The sequence below is a fragment of a genome, unplaced genomic scaffold (assembly GCF_019419815.1).
Source record: "Pyrus x bretschneideri cultivar Hongxiangsu unplaced genomic scaffold, Pyrus_bretschneideri_v1 Contig50, whole genome shotgun sequence".
In the NCBI taxonomy this organism is placed as follows: domain Eukaryota; kingdom Viridiplantae; phylum Streptophyta; class Magnoliopsida; order Rosales; family Rosaceae; genus Pyrus; species Pyrus x bretschneideri.
In genome coordinates this window covers 3,044,539-3,065,535 of record NW_025999788.1, presented here as the reverse complement: position 1 = coordinate 3,065,535, position 20,997 = coordinate 3,044,539, and the positions used below count along the sequence as shown (strand labels likewise).

The 20,997-nt window shown below is 36.9% G+C and overlaps 3 protein-coding genes and 1 long non-coding RNA gene across 4 annotated transcripts; 3 read left to right on the top strand and 1 right to left on the bottom strand.

Annotated features, from left to right (window-relative positions):
* Positions 1-467: 467 nt before the first annotated feature.
* Positions 468-3,247, top strand: LOC125470554 (structural maintenance of chromosomes protein 1-like; the record flags this gene model as incomplete). The annotated part of the gene is made up of 8 exons (XM_048569784.1): positions 468-569; positions 672-880; positions 1,098-1,267; positions 1,433-1,542; positions 1,628-2,007; positions 2,192-2,443; positions 2,601-2,828; positions 2,922-3,247. Coding segments are annotated over 8 exons (1,500 nt in total), but the record flags the coding sequence as incomplete, so codon positions are not given.
* A 1,216-nt stretch (positions 3,248-4,463) lies between these two features.
* On the top strand, positions 4,464-7,018 carry LOC125470590 (patellin-4-like). Its single transcript, XM_048569880.1, has 4 exons — positions 4,464-5,669; positions 5,777-5,901; positions 5,996-6,137; positions 6,565-7,018. The coding sequence occupies exons 1-4, from the start codon at positions 4,836-4,838 to the stop codon at positions 6,829-6,831; spliced, it is 1,368 nt and encodes a 455-aa protein (XP_048425837.1). The 5' UTR covers positions 4,464-4,835; the 3' UTR covers positions 6,832-7,018.
* A 3,576-nt stretch (positions 7,019-10,594) lies between these two features.
* Positions 10,595-11,059, bottom strand: LOC125470515. The gene is made up of 2 exons (XR_007252810.1): positions 10,899-11,059; positions 10,595-10,830 (listed from the first exon to the last, which is right to left on the bottom strand). It is a non-coding gene; the product is annotated as an uncharacterized LOC125470515 (long non-coding RNA).
* A 2,720-nt stretch (positions 11,060-13,779) lies between these two features.
* Positions 13,780-16,903, top strand: LOC103946054 (prunin 1 Pru du 6.0101). The gene is made up of 4 exons (XM_009356674.2): positions 13,780-14,074; positions 14,216-14,643; positions 15,097-15,714; positions 16,379-16,903. The coding sequence occupies exons 1-4, from the start codon at positions 13,780-13,782 to the stop codon at positions 16,769-16,771; spliced, it is 1,734 nt and encodes a 577-aa protein (XP_009354949.1). The 3' UTR covers positions 16,772-16,903.
* Positions 16,904-20,997: the final 4,094 nt, after the last annotated feature.

The window sequence follows — 20,997 nt, the reverse complement described above, 5'->3', positions numbered from 1 at the left end:
ATTAGAGCTGTTGCTATGTGTTATTGTATGTGATTTGAAAAATAATATGATTTTTAGATATGGAATTGTGGAAAGGTGTGGCCAGTTTCAAATACTTGAAATAAGTAAGGTTTTATTTTGTAGGAAATCCGGTTTTGGTCAATAGATCATTTTATATTTCGGCATAGGTCAATGGTCATTCCACTTTCTAGCATAGATCAATTGAATCAATTATCCTCATTAATTAAGGTCAATAAAAACAATTCTTCTCTCCATCTAAGGTCCATACCCGTCCTTAATATATCTCTTTATTGACCTCACTCAATCCTAATTTTTCTCTCCATCTAAGGTCAATTACCCCTTTATTTTATGTTTTTGGGTGGGTGGGTTGGGGTGGGGGTGGACTGCATGCACTGCAAAATAACATTGTTATTTCTTGATTTTGTCTTATGCAATTATTATTTTTCTCGGATGGACAAATAAGATAATTTTTGTTGCAGAAAAGCATTAAGGACAAACTCGCAACCTTGGCACGGGAAAAGCAGAATATAAAAGAAGAGATTGATCGCAGCAGTCCTGAACTTCTTAAGGTTTTTTGTTTAGATTTTTATGACGACAAGGCTCTTTGTCTAGTTTCTTGCAATATTTGAATTCAAGCCTGTAGTTTCAGCTGTTTTCAAATTTTCTTGCAGTTAAAGCAAGCTGTAGATAAGCGGAGCAAGGAAATCAATAAGCTTGAGAAGAGGATAAATGAAATTGTTGACAGAATCTACAAAGATTTTAGTAAATCTGTTGGGGTGGCAAACATCCGTGAGTATGAGGAAAATCAACTCAAGGCTTCCCAATATATGGCAGAAGAGAGGCTTAGTTTGAGTAGCCAGCTGTCAAAGTTGAAATACCAGTACGTCCTTGCCTCCCCCTCCATTTCTCTCTCAAGTCAATAAATGCAAATATCAACTTAGATGTCAATTTAAACCTGTTAAGAGTTTCATTTTCTTCGTTTCCTATATCTGTTCGGAATCAAAACAGGTTCTTCATTTCTGATTACTAGTTGTATGGCAGCTGTGGCACTCACTCAGATTATGTGATGCAATGCTTTTATTTTCGTTTGCTTTCAGGTTAGAGTATGAGCAAAACCGGGACATGGAATCACGAATTAATGAACTCCAAGATTCTATTAGTAAATTTAAAAAAGCTTTAGAACGGGTTCAGAAGGAAGAGGCTGCAGCCAAGTCAGCAGCAGAAAAAGCTTCTGGTGAGATCGATCGGTGGAAGGAAGAAATACAAGGTATGAAATGGGATTGTTTTCCAAGAAATGAAATTTTGAAGCTTCTATTCAATCAGCTCGAGATTTAGTGCTTAAGTTATTCAAACTAGTCAGCAAGCCAATTTATTCTTCATTCTTCATTTATTTTTTATTTTTTATTTTAATATGTCTCTTCCCATTCGTTAGAATGGAAATCCAAGTCAGAAGGGTGTGAGAAGGAAATCCAAGAATGGAACAAGCGGGGTTCTACAGCTACAACAAGTTTATCCAAACTTAATCGACAGATACACACTAAGGTTGGAGTCAGTTCTCTTTTCACCAGTTGTGTACCTTGTTCTAGGTAAATTTAAAAGGCCTACATGTGTTTTTCTCACCTTACAGGAGTCACAGATTGAGCAGCTGATGTCACAGAAGCAGGAAATAGTAGAGAAATGTGAATTAGAACATATAAACCTTCCCATCATCTCAGACCCAATGGAGATTGATTCCTCCTTAATGGGCCCAGTTTTCGATTTTAGTCAGTTAAACAAGTCTCACATGCGGGACAGAAGGCCTTCTGAACGGGAGAAGCTTGAGGTGGAATTTAAGCAAAAAATGGATGCCGTAATTTCAGAAATTGAAAAAACAGCTCCAAATTTGAAGGCCCTGGACCAATATGAGGCAATAAAAGAAAAGGAAAGAGCTGTAACTGAAGAGTTTGAAGTGGCTAGAATAGAAGAGAAGGAAAAAGCTGATATGTTTAACTCAGTTAAGCAGAAGAGGTATTAATTGCTTCTACACTATTAAAGATGCTTGGCATGGAATTCTGCTGTGTTAAATAGACGTTTTCTATAGGATAAGAACTAGAAAGAGAAATTTTTAATTTTCCACCTTTGAAAAGCATTGTATTGTTTTATGCTGATCTCCTGCAAACCAAATGTTCTGTGGTTTTTCATTATAATGCAGGTACGAGTTGTTTATGGATGCCTTCCAACATATTTCCAGTAACATTGATAAAATATACAAACAACTGACGAAGAGCAACACACATCCACTGGGTGGGACGGCATATTTAAATTTGGAAAATGAAGATGATCCGTTTTTACATGGCATTAAGTACACTGCTATGCCCCCAACGAAGCGCTTCCGTGATATGGAACAACTATCTGGCGGCGAGAAAACTGTTGCAGCATTGGCTTTACTCTTTTCCATACACAGGTGTGTCTCTTAACTCTTTACCAATGGAAGAGTTTTTACCTTTTAAGTTTTACAGGCTATCACACATGAAAGTTTCAGGTGGAACTTTGTGTATATGGAGATTGCCACAATAGTGATGTATATTAATAGTTGTATTTCCTCTTATACATGGGTTCAGTTTTAGGCCTTCACCGTTTTTCATACTGGACGAAGTCGATGCTGCACTAGATAACTTGAATGTTGCTAAGGTTGCTGGATTCATCCGTTCAAAGGCACGTGAAGGAGCCAGGGCTAACCAAGATGATGAGGGAGGCAGTGGTTTCCAGAGCATTGTAATATCTCTAAAAGATAGCTTCTACGACAAGGCTGATGCTTTAGTTGGGGTTTACAGGGACTGCGAAAGGAGGTGAGCTTCACACGATACTAGGAACACCAATAAATTTTCACATTTCACTTTATACGGTTTAGTAATGCAGTAACCGTGTTTGTGTTATTGCAGCTGTTCGGAAACTCTGACATTTGACCTGACCAAGTATCGGGAGTCGTGATACAGCTACCACAGGCTTCAGCTAGATAACCATGCTTATGATGTAGATACGGATTGTTTCGCTCACATTTCACGGAATTGCTGTGCATAAAGGTTGTAAGATTTGTGTAGCTGTTGGATTGTTCTTTTATAATTAGGCATGAAATTCAGCAAATAGATCTTCTGTGTTAGGCATGTAAAATTCACCCCTTTTGGTTCTGTTTGATTTGGAGACCGATAATGTTGTACTTTTTCACAAAGCAATAAGCTTTACATTATTTACTGTTCTTTTACTTTTAGGGAGTGGTTTTTTACAATTTTCTTTTTACCTCTTGCACTCTTAATTTTGTCCCTTGATTGTTTTTTAATATGTTTCCGCTAAATGGCCGGAAAGAAAGAGGGGAGTGTATAAGACCAATGAATCTCCAAAGTGTGGTCGTCTTGAGATTGACCGTATTAGGATCTGCTTAGGAATATTTACGTAGAAAGCAAGTCTGCTCATAAGCGCTTCTGTTGAAAGTTGTCATAATCACAAGTTCACACCAATATGTTTTTGGAAAACCATTTGAAAGTGTCTTTTTGAGGGTTTGGAGAAAACCTTGGAGCGTATATGTAAAGCACTAGAAAGTGCGTGGGAATATAAGATAACTTGGGAGGCTTGGAATAGTGACGACTTGGAGAATGAGTCAAGTAACACGTTGTGGTTGGTGAAAAGTAGTCATTGGCAATCTGTCAAGTACCATGTTAGTTGCCCAAATGTTGGCCAATTTAGGCATACACCAACAAATTATTAAACCAGTCCCCAACAGAGTTGCAGAATTATGTGGAAGGGGTTGAGAGATTAACTAATCATGTCTTTTTACATAATATTTTATAATGTTGGTACAAAAATGTAAAACTGTGAGGTGTCAGAGAGTTCATGGAGAGTCCCATTTTGAGAGAGTTCTTTTAGCATTTCTCTTAGGAAAATTTAAAACCATTACTATGTTTTGGTGTATTGCATTGATAATGAAGGGTCAAAGATCTTTTTTTTATTTGATCTAAAAGTCACAAAAATTTAACTGTCTAAATTCAAGTATAGACTATACTCTGATGCATAATAAAAAAACGTAAATTTCTCAATTTTTTTTCTTCTGTTCTTTCTTGTTTTGCTTCTTAATAAAACAGAGCCAACTTATTAACTTAAATCCCTTAAAGAAAACTGAAAACTAAGTTTGAGTCAAAAAAAAGAAAAAGAAAAAGAAAAGGAAAGATCTTTTGTATTTCCCCCACCTAAATCTTCCATTCATTAAGAGCCACTAGTATCCATGCCAGCCTGCCACATGTTAAAACAATCCAAAACAATTTTGGACCAATCTAATTGTAGATTGCTTCGCACATAATCGGTTGATCTAGCGGTATGCAGTTTTTATTATCAAATTTTATTTTTCTGAATTTTATTATCGAATTTAAGATGATACAAAATTATAAATACATTGTGATTTATCATCAACGAATTAGCGACTGGTTATAAAAATGTCTTTCTAAATATCTTATCGCATGCCAAATTTAGATTGTGTGATGATTATTTTATTTTATTCTTTTCATTTCAAAAAAAAAAAAAAAAAAAAAAAATTCATCACACAATCTAAATTTGGCGCCAAGGGTAACTCACGGTTGTTTTCATCTTCATAGGCATACAAGATTCCAACAGAGCTTTGGAGTTTGAGGTGATAGAAAAAAGGAAAGGGAAAAAAAGAAGAAAGCTTTGCAAATTTTTGTGTCTCCATGTCGATCTCAATTCTCCACCATTGAATCCTCTCACCACCAAAAATTAGTCCTCTGGAAATAGCTGCCAGAGAGCTGTGTGCACCGAAACTCTGGCACCACCGGGAACCTGAAAGCACGATGACGGAGAAGAAAAAGGAGGAGGAGACACCATTAGAGAATGTCGAGGATGATCGTGTCGAAGAAACTGAGGATGAAAGCACCCAAGAAGAAGGAAGCAAAAATAGCCCAAGTGAAGATCAAGAAAGTGATGTAGAAAGGGAGGGTGGAAATGTAACTTCACCGTCTGTCGAATTCAAGAACAAGAAGAAGAAAAGGCAGAGAGCCTTGATGGAATTGAGGTGCAGGGTTGAGGATGCAATTCTTGGGAATTATCTGTTGGGAAAACCCAACAAGAAGCTTGGATCGGACGAGAGTTTTAGACGGGAGAAGGAGCCAAGGGAGATCACTCTTTGGGGGGTGCCCTTACTCCCTAGCAAAGGCCACCAAGGCACCGACATTGTGCTGCTCAAGTTCTTGAGAGCGAAAGACTACAAGGTCCTCGAAGCGTTCGAGATGCTGCAAAGGATGCTGAAATGGCGAAGAGAATACAAAACGGATGAGATTCTGGAGGAGGAGTTGGGGTGTGATCTTAAGACTGTTGTGTTTTTGAATAGTGTGGACAAGGAAGGGCACCCTTTGTGTTATACATTTTATGGGCCCTTTAGAGATAGGGAATTGTACAATAGGACTTTTGGTTCTGAGGAGAAACGGCAAGAGTTTTTGAGGTGGAGGGTTCAGTTTATGGAAAGGGGAATTCAAAAACTTAGCTTCAAGGACAGAGGAGTGGATTCTATGGTTCACGTTACCGATTTGAAGCACTCGCCGGGGCCGGACATGAAGGAGCTTCGTTCTCTTAGCAACAAAACCCTAGTTTTGCTCCAAGAAAACTATCCAGAGCTCATCCAAAAGAATGTAAGTAGTACTTTCAAATTTGAGGTTATGGGCTAGATTGAATATGTTACGATGTGATGATCACGCTGAAATATTTGTACAAATGTTGTTGGTTGATTAATTTGCAGATTGTGATAAATGCTCCACTTTGGTATTATGTGGTGCATGTGCTCAGATCAAGGCTCCTAAGTCAAAGAACCAAAAAGAAGTTCGTGTTTGCCAGGCCTTCAAATGTTACAAAAACCCTTCTCAAGTGAGATTAATATATAATATTTCACTAATTAAAGTTTGAATGCTTAATTTATGTTCTTTTATCTCACAAATTTGCTTGGAAATTTACCAAAAAGGTTTGTAGAACCAGAAGAACTCCCAGCTCAGTATGGTGGCCTCAAAAGAGAGGAAGATGATGATTTCACACCAGAGGACAAAGCATCAAGGCTCAAAGTCAAACCAAGCACGAATGCCTGCATCGAAATCCCAGTTGCTGAGGTATTACTTCAAACAACAAATATATTAAGCTTCCCATAAATTCAATTTTCTACTTTTAAATTGGAGAAATCTTTTAGTGTGACAGTTAAACTATTACTTGATGTTACTAATTCACGTGTTATAATGTAATTGAACATTAATGATGTCTCAAACCTGGGGTATAATATTGATAATAGATAGCATGAGCAAACTTGTAACGTCATGTGACATTTGTGGTGGTCATAGTGACAAAAATACTCTTTAGTTCGATGCATGATGAGGCAAGGGTTCATTAGTTTTACGTCCGGGCATGCCCTCAACCTTACTTATTCAGAGCAAATACGAAAGTATTTCACATCAGTTGGTATCCAAAAGTTTGTCTCTAGCTTTATGCTTGAATAATCTTGATTGACTGACAGATTTTGGGTGTGCTTAATTGATTGATTAGGGTGGATTGACAATGGTGTGGGATCTAACAGTGGTGGGATGGGATGTGTACTACAAGGAGGAGTTTGTACCTGATGATGAAGGCTCATACAAGATTCTGCTCCAAGAAAGGAAGAGATTGGGACAAAGTGTTAGAAACTCCTTCTATATTAGTGAACCTGGCAAGATGGTGATAACAATTGAGAACTGGACATTCAAGAACAAGAGGGTTCTCTATAGGTCCAAAGCCAAACCCACTCTCCCCATGTATATCTACTTTAACAAATAGCTTTCTATTTAGATAGTTCTGCTTAATTACCATGTGTTTGGATGATGGGAAAATATTTAGAATTCAAGGAAAAGTCGGGAGTTGGACGGTAGAAAAGCTAACTCCCTCGTTTGCCAAGATGAGCGAAGAAAATGAGAAATTTCATGCGAGAAATATTTTGGAAAATTCTGTGGTTTAATTTCCCTTGGTTTTCTTTCTCTTTGTTTGGCTTTCATTTACATCGGTCTTCTCTATTTGCTGTCGTTGCCTCTTTATCTATTGTTTTCTTTTCATGTCATTTCTTTTTAATGATGCTGTTCATCCCCCAAATTCTACATGGACCTTGCATGTAGGCCGAGAATTTACATGAACATGAATTTAGAAATTACTAGTTTCTACTAGTAGATAGATGGTGTGTGAGAGATGAAAATAGCTGACTTAGAGCAGCTCTAGCCCACATGAAATTACCGGAGGGGTAGATGTCGGAGACGGGAGGAGAGGAGGAGGTGATGGGCTCGGGCGAGGCGATGGGTTCAGGTGAGGCGAAGAACCCGACTTGTCGGACCTTGGGGTCACTGATTGTGCGGGGAGGTCGGCGGGGGTCTATTTGAAATTTTTTGGCAGTGTGGAATGAGGGTTTTAAGGGGTGTGGAGTGAGGGTTTGAGGTAAGGAGAGAAAAGTGTGGGCGGTTTGGATCATTGGATTTCATCGGGGAGGGGAGGGAGAAGACGGGAACAAGTAGAGAAAGGAGGAGAGATTAATAATAAAATAATAATTTATTTTTTTTAATTTCATTTTTTAAACCAATTGTTTGAGCAATTTATTTTACAGAGTGAAGATACACTTGGACAAATACTATTTGCTAAGTTAATAATTGTCTGCCACTTAGTACTAAGTCTAGTGGTACTCCTCTTCACTTGTAAGGGAGAGATCTTAAGTTTGATTTTTGCTAAAGATGAATTTGAACCACATTATGATGAGTCTCGTGTGAGGTTTAGTCTACCTCCCCACACCTTAGTGCAGATACTATCGTTTGTTAAAAAAACAAGAGTCAATAATTGCCTACTGCCCAATTGTGTAGGCAATTATTAGCCTACGAGTTGGAACTACTCTTAAGATGAAGAAATTTTTCAGTGTGCCCGAAATAGGAGCGAGACACCACATGTCATTATATAAATGGAAGAAAATTTTATTTTTAAGTGTCATTTCACTTATATTATATAAGAAAATCTCTAGGCAATATAAAAAAATTTAGATAAGAAAATTGTAAATGACTGAACTGATCATTTATAAAATTTTATTTTTAAGTGTCCCTTCACTTATTTTTGCTCTAGTTGACATACAATGTACCCAATATCTTCAATCATTTCGTCTACATCCAACTTTCGCAACCTTTTAGCACATATTTGCTAGAAGAATGAGACAAATATACCATTGTCTCAACAACCTCGAGGTTCCAATTGGCCAAATAACAATCGGAAAGAGCCACTACAATAAGACATGATAGTCATTACTCTTTAAACCCAACAATGTCTCAGTGTCCATTTTAACGTGTTTTGATATATTGCTAGCATACTTGCCTAGAAATTTCACACTTTGCTGTCACTTGAAGAATTCCTTCTTGCCATCGGGTTTGAAAGTATATTTGGCGTTCTTTTTCTTGTATTTACCATGGATTAACATAGGCCAGAGGTTGAATCTTATCCCCATTGTTTGCATGCCAATACGAGTCTTCATGGTGTCCTTTGATTTTTCGTCGAAGGTAGAGTCGTTCCCACCACATTATCGCAAACATTCTTCTCAATATGCATGAGGTCAGCAATGTGTCGGATTTTCAATTTTGACCACTATTCCAAATCAGAGAGTATACTATTTTTTATCCAATTTAGATTTCCATTGGTTTCAAACCTTCCCCAAATTAGAGCGTATTCAACTTGGACAATATTTCATCTCTAAATAATTCTCTTGGTCTAGGTTGATACTCTGTTTTCCAATCAAATGTTTAGGCTTGTTACGCCACTCGTGACCTCAGAGGAGCCATTTTTGGTAAGCCAAGTAACATATCTTTCCAGCATGCTAAAAGGATGATTTGTCTTTTCTGCATGTTGGGCATGCCATATAACCTTTGGTACTTCGTCCCGACAACATACAATAAGCTGGGAAATCATTAATTATCCACAGAACTGCTACTTGCAAAGTGAACATGTCCCCATTGGACTTGTCATACGTTCGTATATCTTTTGTCTATAAATTTATCAACTCATCAATCAACGGCCGCAAATAAACATCAACAGTATCACTGAGTGATCTATGCCTGGTTATTAAAAGACTCGTAATCATAAATTATTTATTCATGCACCTCTAGGAGTAAGTTATAAAGAAGCATGACCACCGGCCAAGTGCTGTGCTCATTCGAAAAGTTTCCAAATGGATTGAAGTAGTTAGAATCAAGTCATAACCTGACATTTGTTGGCTTTGCAGCAATGTATGGATGGATTTTATCAAATCATTTTCTTGATTTGCCATTAGTTGGATGTTGCAGAACATCATCATCATCAACTTGTTCCTTCTTATGAATCTCTGTAATCTTGGCTTAAGTGAAAAATAACACCTTGTTCGGAATCTTATTCTTTTGAAATCTTGGCTTGTTGAACTTATGAAAATTATCTAACTTCTCAAATTAACCGTAAAACAATGCACAATTGTTTGTGCATGCATGGATCTTGTCATATCCTAACCCGAGATCTTCAAGATCTTCTTTGAGCCAGAATGATTTACAAGCAATGCATTTGGTTTCGGAAGCATACTTTTAACAATCCCCATCATCATATATATCGTAGTTATGATTGGTCATATTACACTTTACTTTCATGTGCATAAATTCTAGAACGATTGTTATTACGAAAAACCTTCACAACCAAAGTACATTCTCGTTGAGTTTCCTTGAGCAATTTATATTAACTCTCGGGATCTGTGGATGACTCTTTGTCTATATTGAGTGAAGCATTAAGGAAAACATCATTCAATATGTCCATCACTTGGTCACCATCAACATGGCCAGATGAAGAGGGTTCATGCCTAACTGTTTCACTGCCGAAAGATGTTGACGCTATAATGAGTGATTCTCTATGATAAGTCTAATTGGAGTAGTTGTATACTATCATATTCATATACAAGTGATATCGAACTTCATCCAGTGTCATCCAAACATAGTTGTTACATTTCATGCAATGACACCTCATACAACTCTAAGCACTGATATGTTCGCTTGCAAATTGAATAAAGTTGTCGATCACATCCACATATTGGTCACAACTTCTATCTTGCAACTTGATCCACTCTTTGTCCATTGTGTTTGTTTTAAGAGAATTTAGTCATCATAATAATTTGATACGCTTCATCACCACTTTATGCCTCAAGTAATAATCATATCCCATTTCAAAGTGCACTTTCTGTGTTGCAGTTTGCAATTCACACGACTATTTCTTATAGTAAAAAATTTGGTAGCCTCTCCCTAGGTTTCCAAGTGCACGACGTAAATATTACAAACAAATATCTAGTATGCACTCGAAGAACATTATGGTGATACAACTGAATTTTTCATGATGAAACTTAGCCACGTTCACCGCAAACCCTAAACACATACTAGTGCATTCCCAAACTGTCCGAACCGGACAGTTCAAGAATCAGTTAAATCACAGAGTCGCATACTACGTCTACACGCGCATTCAACTGAATCTCAATCAGGTCTAAGTTTTTTTCGAATTTATTATAAGAAGTTAATCAACATAATTAATTTCGTATAAATGGTTATGAAATTTTAACAAATTTTACACCACGATTTCTAGACTAAAGCTGCACAAATTAAATTTGCGTAACACACAAACTCAAAGTTTCACATAGCACATAATTTTGAACATACATATATATCACAATTAAACAAATTCTAACTAACTAATTTATAATTAAGAGAGAATTACATACCTTTCTTTTAATTTACTTCTAATCCAATCACAAACCTACAAGAATCAAAATTAATTAATCACATTCAAATAAAAAATTATTCAACAAATAAAAATAAACTAACCTTAAATTAATTGTGAGAGGGAGAGATGAAGGAGAAGGTGTGAGTGTTAGAAAGAGAGAGGGGCATGGGGTTTGCAGAAGTAGCGGTGGTGGCTAGGGTAGGAAGACAAGAAAAAATGAGGAGAAAGAAGAAGCACATACCTATTTGAGAATAAGGGTTTGCCCGACGAACCATCCCGTCGGACATGTACTAGGACAATGTCGAGCAAAGGGTTTTTTGGTGGATCTTTAACACGTCATCGTGAACCTTTGACCAACGACGTGAAAGCGTGGGCCGATGAAGAGGCCCATCAGATAAAGGACACCTAGCCGACAAGCATAAGTTTGTCGCGCAAACCTTAAGGTATTACGCACCTTTTTTTTTTTCTTTTCTTGGTGCTAAAAACTTGCCAGGCGAATATAATAACCTTGCGCGACAACTCTGTTTCATCTCGTACAAATTTTAAATAAACCCTAAATGTTGTTTAGCTTTGCTCTGTCAACTCAAAAATTCGTCCGGTAAAAGATCTTTATCCAACAAAATGTTGTTGGTCGGGCCATAGATTTTATAGAGCAACCCCAATTTTCTGGTAATTTTTTTCCGCAGCAGGCCTGCCCAAATTTGATACTTAAATCTTGAAATCAAAGGATTAATAACTAATCGGAGACTTTAACGTATAAGTCAAGTTCTAAATGATGGTTTCCAAAGACAATTAACTATGTCAATAAATGTGGTCAAAATTAAGAAATTTGAGTAAAAATATTTTCTTGTCAAATTTTAAGAAAGACATGACTTCTTACAAAAATCCAAACTGCATATCGCAGGTAAGTAAAAAAATAATATTAGGGAGACCAAATTTTAAACTAAATTTGCAAATTAAATGTATTACCAATAGGAAATAAATACGTTATTCTACACTTCAATAATCCAATCATCAACATTCAGATCATTAATTTACAAAATTTAATTTAAAAATTTAGTATTCCTAGCATTACTCTTATCCCTAATCAAAGTTAACAAAATTCACCATGCATACTGCATATTCAGACGGGGTGCAGCCTTAATGAGAGAGTTTGTTTTTTCCTTTAGGCAATTTTATTAGATCTCAATATATCCGTTCATTTTAATAACTGAAAATTTGATATTACCCCTTGAAACTATATTTTCCTCTACTAAAACCCATCTCCTTTTATTTTCTTGAATAAAGCCCATTGACTACCCTCCAATTAAACAAATTCTTTAATTAAGTTTGACTTTTCAAATTGTGTATTTTTCGAATGCCTAAACTACCCCTATTAATACTTGGATGGGGTTTTTGGATCAGTTACTTGTTATATCCATTTAATTAATTTTATATATTTTACAAAATAATTCATGCCATTCATTGTATATTCAATGTATTAACTTTCAAATTGAAAACGTGCCAATTGAAAAATAATAATACTAATTTCATAATTTTGTTCATTACATATATAAGTTAATTTACCTACCAACACAACAATAAACCTAAAACAGCTTCGGCTAATATTACAATCCCTAATACACAAAACAAAAGCTATATGTTCCGCACAATTCTTACCTACAAAATAGTCTAATTACCTATTACATCAAACAAAAATTTAAAGGGTCTAGTTTACTTTCAAAATGATCTAATTTACCTACATGATTTATGTGCATTAGATTAAAAGTTTATTTAATTGCCTACAAGCACAAACCCACAACATTCGAACATTATCTAATATCACTAATTTTTTTTATTTTTTTTTTGGAATAGGTAAATTAGTATAATATTAATAAGTAGGTAAATTAATTTAAATGTAGGTAAATTAGTATAATATTTTATAAGTAGGTAAATTAATTTAAATGTAGGTAAATTAGTATAATATTTGTATGTAGGTAATTACATGATTCAAAATGCAGGTTTATTAGTATAATATTTTATAAGTAGGTAAATTAATTTGTATGTAGGTAATTACATAATTCAAACAATATTATTTTTTCCGTACAAGATTGTCTTTCTCTTTTAAATTTGGTAAATTAATTTATATATGTTGCTAATGTTTATGATACAAGAAAGGTAAAATATCCATATGGATTTAATTGCTCATCATAATTAGGATGAGTAATAACATTTATTGACCAAATTAGGATTCTATGGCATAAGTTGTAATTGTATTGTAATAGTTGGTCATATATTTGTCTACATGGTATGCTATTTGAAATTTGGATTTTATTTGAATGTTTAAATTTAGATAGATTTTTATTTAGAAAATAGGAATTTCAAGGACCTATATCCAAAGAACTCTTTTAATAATCTTCCCCTATATCGGACCAGATTCAAGCCAATAAATTTCATTTCTGATAAAGACAATAAAGCACAATCACCTTCTGCCACATATGGATGAACTTCACATGTTACCGTAGCTAGCACATACACCATCAGTTATGAACAAATGCAAGAAAGACAAAACAAAAAACGCATCCAAGGGTTCCCATTCCCTAACATGAAAAGATATATCTAATAAAAAATAATTTGAAAAAACCCAAAACAGTACTACTAGCTAGAAACATATCAAGAACTTGAGATCAGGGGGACACGCGAACCATGCATGCAAACACAGCTCTGAGCTCTTCATTTTTTGTAATATTCTCTGAAGTGAAGAGCCACCTGCCCTGCAACAAAAAATGAGGTGTAGGCAATTCAAAGCAACTTAGCCATGCAAAGAGAAAAATGTCGAATGATGCCTTACCCACATATGCATACGTGTCCCTCCTCCTCCTCCTCCTCCCCCTATAAATACCAACGCCTTCTACTCGCCACTTCCACCATCTCAAATTCAAAGCAACATATCAACTATCAACTTAGTAGCTTTCACTGATCACTCCCTCTGCTTTCTTTACCATGACGAAGTCTTTGGTGTTTTCTCTTTGCTTGCTTCTTGTTTTCAATGGCTGCTTAGCAGCACGACAGCAGTCCCAGCAGCAGGGCAAACAGAATGAGTGTCAGCTCAACCAGCTCCAAGCTCGGGAACCCAGCAACAACATTAGGGCGGAAGCCGGGCAGATCGAGACATGGAACCACAACGACGATGACTTCCAGTGCGCTGGTGTCGCTGCTGAGAGAATCACCATCGAGCGCAACGGCCTTCACTTGCCTGCCTACTCCAACGCCCCTCAACTCATCTACGTCGTCCAAGGCAATGTCTAATTATATTAGTCAACATGTTAATTAATTACTAAACTCTGTAATTACCTGAAATATTTACTTTGTCCAATATGTAAATATACCATTGTATTAAAGAAATATTAAAACATTTAATGTATGATTGTTCATGCAGGTAGTGGTGTTCTAGGAGTTGCTTTCCCTGGGTGCCCTGAAACATTCGAGGAGTATAAGGACCAATCTCAGCAGCAATTCCAGAGAGGCGGCCAAGAGCAGCGTGAACAACAGGAACAACAAGAAGAGCAGCAGAGACGTCGGCAAGAGCAACAGGGACAACAAGGACAGCGAGGCCAGCAGGAACAGGAGCAAGGGCGCCACCAACAAGGCCAACAAGGGCGGCAACAACAAGGCCAGCAAGGCCAGCAAGGTCAGCAAGAGCAGCAAGACCGCCACCAGAAGGTCCGCCGCATCAGGGCTGGTGATGTCATTGTCATCCCCGCCGGGGTCGCCTTCTGGACCTACAATGACGGCGACCAGGAGCTTGTTAAAGTCAGCCTCCTCGATGTCAGCAACGACCAAAACCAGCTAGACCAAAACCCTCGGGTACTATTAACGTGCTTAATTACCTAATGAATTGATTATTTTTTTAGGAACTATTATTAGCACTTCAAAAATCTTATAGAAAGTTTGGAGTGCCAATAACAATTCTTATTTTTTTTTTTTTTTGTCAAACGATATATTTGTTAGATTAAAAAGTTAACCGGTTTGAACTTAGGTTATGATGCAAAGGTAACATTCTTCTCCATTTCTGTAGTAGAGGGCTACGGAGGGCCACTAGCTAATGAATTAATTATTATTTAACAAATTCCAGCTTAACCAAAACCCTTGGTTATTATTTACGTCCTAACTTAATTAAATAAACATAAAAATGGAGGTTGTATCTCGCATACAATTCATTCGTGTCTAATTTTTGTTATGAAGTGCAAATGCATGATCGACCTTATTTATTGTTAATTTAATTAGTTAACTAACTTGTTTTTATTTCAAAAATTGTAGAAATTCTATCTCGCTGGTAACCCAGAGAATGAGTTTGAGCAACAAGGCCAGAGCCAACACCGCCAACCACGCCAATTCGGGCAGGGCGGCCAGAGAGAGCAGCAACAATTTGGGCAGCAGGGACAACAAGGACGACGACAACAACAACAACAAGGACGCCAACAACAACAGGGCCGCAGCCAGCAGCAACAAGGAAGCAGCAACAACGTCTTCTCCGGTATGAATACTCAACTCCTCGCCCAGGCACTCAATATCGACGAAGAGACCGCCAGGAGCCTCCAGGGATCAGAGAACGACAACAGGAACCAGATCATCCAAGTCAGAGGCCAGCTCGACTTCCTCCAACCACCTAGAGGCCGACAGCAGCGCGAGCACGAGGAGAGGGAGCAGCGCCAGGTGGAGCAGGAGAGGAGGCAACAAGGCGGACAGCAGGGTTTGGTGGCGGCCAACGGCCTCGAGGAGACTTTCTGCTCCATGAGGTTGATTGAGCACATTGGCAACCCTCAGCGCGCCGATGTCTACTCTCCTCAGGCAGGTCGTATCAGCACCCTCAACAGCCTCAACCTCCCCATCCTCAGTGCTGTCCAACTCAGTGCCGAGAGAGGCTTCTTCTACAGCGTAAGTAAAATAATTTACATGCATAGATACCTTTTTATGAAGTATTAATTATTATTTTTGAACAAAAAGTATTTTTTTATTAATTTAAAGGAATATTGATATTTGAACAATTTTCTTTTAGTATAAAGTGGAAGAGTAATGCTAGGGAGACTCAATTTGGAGAGCGTTGATAGACATGCTCATTTATATTGATGACATATTATTTAGTTTGTAAATTTAATTTTCAAATTGAGTCTTCCTAGCATTACTCGAAAATCCATTGTGGTTTCTATTATCCCTAAAGAGGTAGACTAAATTTGTACACTAAACCTTGTAAACTAAGTAACATGGAAGTTGATGATTACATTATTACTTCAGTGTTGATTAACGTGCTTATTTTTATTGATAATACATTATTTAGTTTGCATATTTAGTTTACAAATTTAATCTACTTAATATATAGTACCCTTACCCAAAATATAAATGATCAATCAGAGACAATACAAATAATTTTATTCCAATTTCAGAAATTAATATTAAGGCTTGCAGAACTCATTTTTCTTTAAAGAAATGATGCAAAACAATGTGATCACCTTGCAACACAAGCAATTTTGTTCTAATTCAGTAATTAATTAATTATATATAGACGTGACAATGATTTATGGGGATGATTTTTGTCATGCAGAACGGTATCTACACCCCACACTGGAACATAAACGCCCACTCAGTGGTCTACGTGATCAGAGGAAGCGCTAGGGTTCAGATCGTGAACGAGAACGGCAACCCGATCTTGGACGACCAAGTGCAGGAGGGACAATTGTTCATAATTCCCCAGAACCACGGAGTGATCTCGCAAGCCGGCAACGAGGGATTCGAGTACATCGCCTTCAAGACCAACGACAACGCCATGCTCAGCACTCTTGCTGGCCGGACTTCCTTACTCCGTGCACTGCCGCTGGAGGTGCTCACCAACGCCTACCAGATTGAGCGCCAGCAGGCCCAGCAGATCAAATACAACAGGGCGGAGAGCATTGCCTTGAGCTCCAGCCAGTCTTTCCAGAGGAGGGCAGTTGCGTAAATGTATGTTGGATGAATGGGAAGAATGTAGTGAGTGCGGCACGTAGTGTTTTTTTGGAGCTATGAAGTGAAGAGAGTGAAAATAAATAAATAAATAAATAAATAAAAGGCCTTATGGGGCTTTAAACTACTAATGTAAAAGGAAAGAGTGTGTAGCTACAAGTAAATAAGTACTACGTGTAACCTTATGCATGTAATAATCAATGAAATTTTCCCTTCCCTAAACATGGCTTTGGCTCGATTGTTGCAAATTAACAACCTTCAATTCATAGTGTGTGAAATGAGAATATCCATAATTCTCTTGACCAATAACTCTAATTAAGAAACAATAATAATTTTGTCCACGCAAATTACGTGTTCTTTATAGGATGGGCATAAGCTTTTTCAAAAAATGTACTGTTTGTCAAAGTATTTCTTGGATATATCCCTGAAAGTGAAAATGTCCACTGATTGTACTGAGCTCTCCGACCTCAGATGACCACTGATTGTCTATGCCTTCCTCTTTGGTGGCCGCATATATAGGCATACGTAGGCTATCTATGGCTACAGAGCAAGAGAGTCACAGTTGTTAGAATTGTGGGCAAGAAACCAATGGCCTTATCCCTTTTTTCTGCTAGTGGATATACGTACAGGCACCTAAGTCTAATCTCAGTTGTGTCACTAAAACCAAGAAATGAAAAAAAAAAAAATGAGTCATTGTTACAACCGGTCTGGTGTGAGAAACATTCATGTCCTTCGATGTCTAAATTAGACTTAAGTAGTAGACGTATCATAATTCAAGAGTTTAAGTTTTTCTTGGTTAGGAACAGTTAGCTCTCGTGATTGAGGGTGAAATCTCCTTTGTAATAATGAACTTGAGCATATCGCAACTCGTAAGAGAGACACATGGCATTTGTTTATCGGCCATGATGTGACCTTTATTCCGTACACCAAATTCACTAGCCGCTTGAATGAAAAAGATTTTTTTAGTATGATTAATACATAAAATGATATATCATATGTCACTATATAAATAGTGGGATGTGTGTGTTAAAAAGTTAATAACTTGAAATATAAAATTTCCTACCACTTATGTAAAAACACGTAGTGTACCACCTGTATTTCAGTCACAATAAAAAATTTCTCATTGAATGGAGAGACGTAAAAGACGATGCAATTTAGAGTCAATGATTTGTGATCACTAATTGTGTCAATCGTTAAACTTGTGACCAGCCCTAGATTGATGGTATGATTCCTCCATCAGTTGAAACTTACCTTATAATTAGGCCATGTTATGTTTAGTAAGTTTCTCGGTCATGCTTGGCCTCAGTGTGTCTGATCCGCGGGTCCAGTAGACTTCCTTCCTTGGTCCATGATCCGAAACTCACCAGTTCACCTGCATTAGTTGATGTAGGCCAGATCACACATATCTTTTCTGTGGGAATTTGAGGGACAAATCGTTAATGAGGTTCTCCCAGGCTACGTGTATATATCTCATTGCATGGTGAAAATGAATTTCCAAATTAATAATCAATCCGTGTGTTGCCAACTTTTTTTCTTTTCAAAAGAGAAACAACATATTTTATTCCATGAAGGGGAAAATAAAAGATTCTAATACAAATGAAGATGATGACACCTAACATGTTAGAAACCAATGCATCTGGTGCAGAAGAGTATTTGCAAACAAGATTTGAAACTACAACATAATAATCTCAGATGTAACAAAAAATTAAGAGAGTCAGAAGCATTCATGGAAACCAATGTATCTAGTGTTGCAAAATCATGTTGTCAATATGACTACGGAGAAGGGTTAGCATTCTCTTTAGATTCAGTGTGATTCTACTTTGGCAGTGCATTATCTTTCGAATAAATCTATCCGTTGGCGTTTATTGGTTGATTGGTCTAACTATTGCACTATTCTTCCTTCCATGCGCATTCAAGTTTCTCATATTTATCATGAAGGTAATTAGGTGGCAGATTGTTTAGCGAACTTTGGTGTAGATAATGTTGGGATTCATTGGCGGCATTCTTGTCCTCCGAGAACATGCAGCTGCAACCTTTGTTCATGATCATTCACGGCTTCCGAACTTCCGGTTCTCTTAAGAATGATTTTAATGGCTTTCTCATGATCTAGATTTGAGTTTCATAATTTCATTGTTGGTTTGAGCCTGGATCATTCTTTATTGCTCTACCATTTTCATTTTTATATGGTATTTGCTGAACAGGACTTTGCGGCTCCAAATCACCTTATGATCCCAAATGACAATTTTAGAGTGTCCAGCAAAATCAACCAGTACCTCCGGTACTCTAGTGAACCACCAAATTAACCACAAAACAACAAAACTCGCCTACAGCGAGACTATCAACTCACCTGAAGCGAGATGACTAAACTCGTCATGAGAAACAATACTTATACTGAGTTTCTGGAGTTAATACAAAACAAGACAGTTTCTGGAGTTCTTACAAAACAAGACTTGAAAAAAAGAGGCAAAAACTAACAGGCAACATTACTCAACAAGATCCTCCCACTGATGATTTATATCCATGCAGACTAGATCGTTGTCGTCCAAACCGGATCCAAACTTGATCCTTCAATGCACCAATCGAGCCGAGAAATCTAGTACATGACTCGATTTGGATAGAAACAACTCATGACCCAAAAGCCTCAAATGCTTGCACAAATTAGAGAGTGGAACAACCATTGATCCGTCCAAAAGACAGAATCAAGACAAACCAACACCAATGATAAGAGCTCACCGAGATGAAAGAGATGGTGAGGGTTCGACCATGAAAGACCGCCGGACGAAGGAGATGCGGTTCCCCGCCACAAACGCGACAAAATTATCTTAATTAATTGTTGGACCACTGCAAGTGGGCCTTTATAATAGTGGTAGAAAAATGTCGTGCCCTTACATGATGGCATGAGTTTAAACCCCGTCGGAGACTATCTAACATCTAACTTATTAACGTTATTGCTCAACTCAAAAAAAAAAAAAAAATTGTTGGACCACTTAGTATTCGTTTATTTCTATGTTGGGATATTTTTGGTAAGGTTTTATGGTAGGATAAGGATTAGGATCCTAATTTTAAGTTTCGAGATTGTATTCTTTTGCTTAAAAAATGAAGTCTTTATATATATATATATATATATATACATTTTAAATAATCAGGAAGGAGAATATATGTTATGCAAAATGCAGTCCTTTTATTATGTAGCTGTCGTAGTATCAGGTAGTGCTCCTCTGTTTTTAGTCAATCAAATAAGAATCAGAATTACAATTATTTTTCTTCTTTTCTCTTTAAATTTTGGACACTGATCAGAATTTACAACTCTCTTATGTCAGTAGTGGAACCCTGAAAAATCTCTCCCCGTGTTGAGCAAGACAAGAATTGTTCCTGAATTCCACAAGGAAACAAACAATTTCGTATTCCTAATAAATATTATACTTTCTAGGCCCCCCTCCCAACTCCACTCACTGTTCAATTTCATACATTTACTCTTAATATTAGTCATTTAAAGTAAGTTTTGTTAGTCAAATTAAAGTTTTCTCTAACCCTAGTACCCGACGCACCAAAACCCAGAGAGACACAAACCAAATTAAGTACCAAAGGGTTTGGTTCTTTTCCATACATTGTTAAAGTTGAAATTGGATCTCTTTTCTTCTCTTTCCTTCGTTTATCTACCGCCCCCATGTACATACATAAAATTCTGGCCCCGCTCTTGAGTTATGTATATCAATCTTTTACTTGTTCAGAATTCCTACCTGATGAAAATGATGAATTCACTACTTTGTAAATCCAAAGTTCTCAGACTTTGCATATATGGTCAAAGATCAGTCGTTGAAAGCTTTTGATTTTAGATAGTGCTATATTCACGCTTATTTTTACACCCTTATTAATTTTTTACCCTTAATCTTTTTTAATTTATTCACTTTGATGACCGCAAATTGAGAAAGATGTGTAAGATGTAAAAATGATATATGGATTGATTTTATGATCAAGGGATGCGTTCGTTGACTTTGTATTGTTGGAGGTTGGAACATACATATATGTATATATTCCTGTCTTGGTAATTTACTCAACTAGTAAGTTTAGTACTGCTATATAGTTTATCAGTAATATATTTTTCTTCTTATTTATAATATATATAAAGTACTGTTTATAAATGTCCACAAGTGAGATATTTAGTTGGCTAATGCTTTTGATTTTATGATCAAAGGAGAAAGAAGAAACAAACCGGAAACCATG

Coding starts and splice junctions, on each gene's coding strand:
- LOC125470590 (XM_048569880.1), top strand. CDS start 4,836: ATGACGGAGAAGAAAAAGGAGGAGGAGACACCATTAGAGAATGTCGAG. Junction 5,670..5,776: donor CAGAGCTCATCCAAAAGAAT/GTAAGTAGTACT, acceptor ATTAATTTGCAG/ATTGTGATAAATGCTCCACT. Junction 5,902..5,995: donor GTTACAAAAACCCTTCTCAA/GTGAGATTAATA, acceptor TTTACCAAAAAG/GTTTGTAGAACCAGAAGAAC.
- LOC103946054 (XM_009356674.2), top strand. CDS start 13,780: ATGACGAAGTCTTTGGTGTTTTCTCTTTGCTTGCTTCTTGTTTTCAAT. Junction 14,075..14,215: donor ACTCATCTACGTCGTCCAAG/GCAATGTCTAAT, acceptor TTGTTCATGCAG/GTAGTGGTGTTCTAGGAGTT. Junction 15,715..16,378: donor AGAGAGGCTTCTTCTACAGC/GTAAGTAAAATA, acceptor TTTGTCATGCAG/AACGGTATCTACACCCCACA.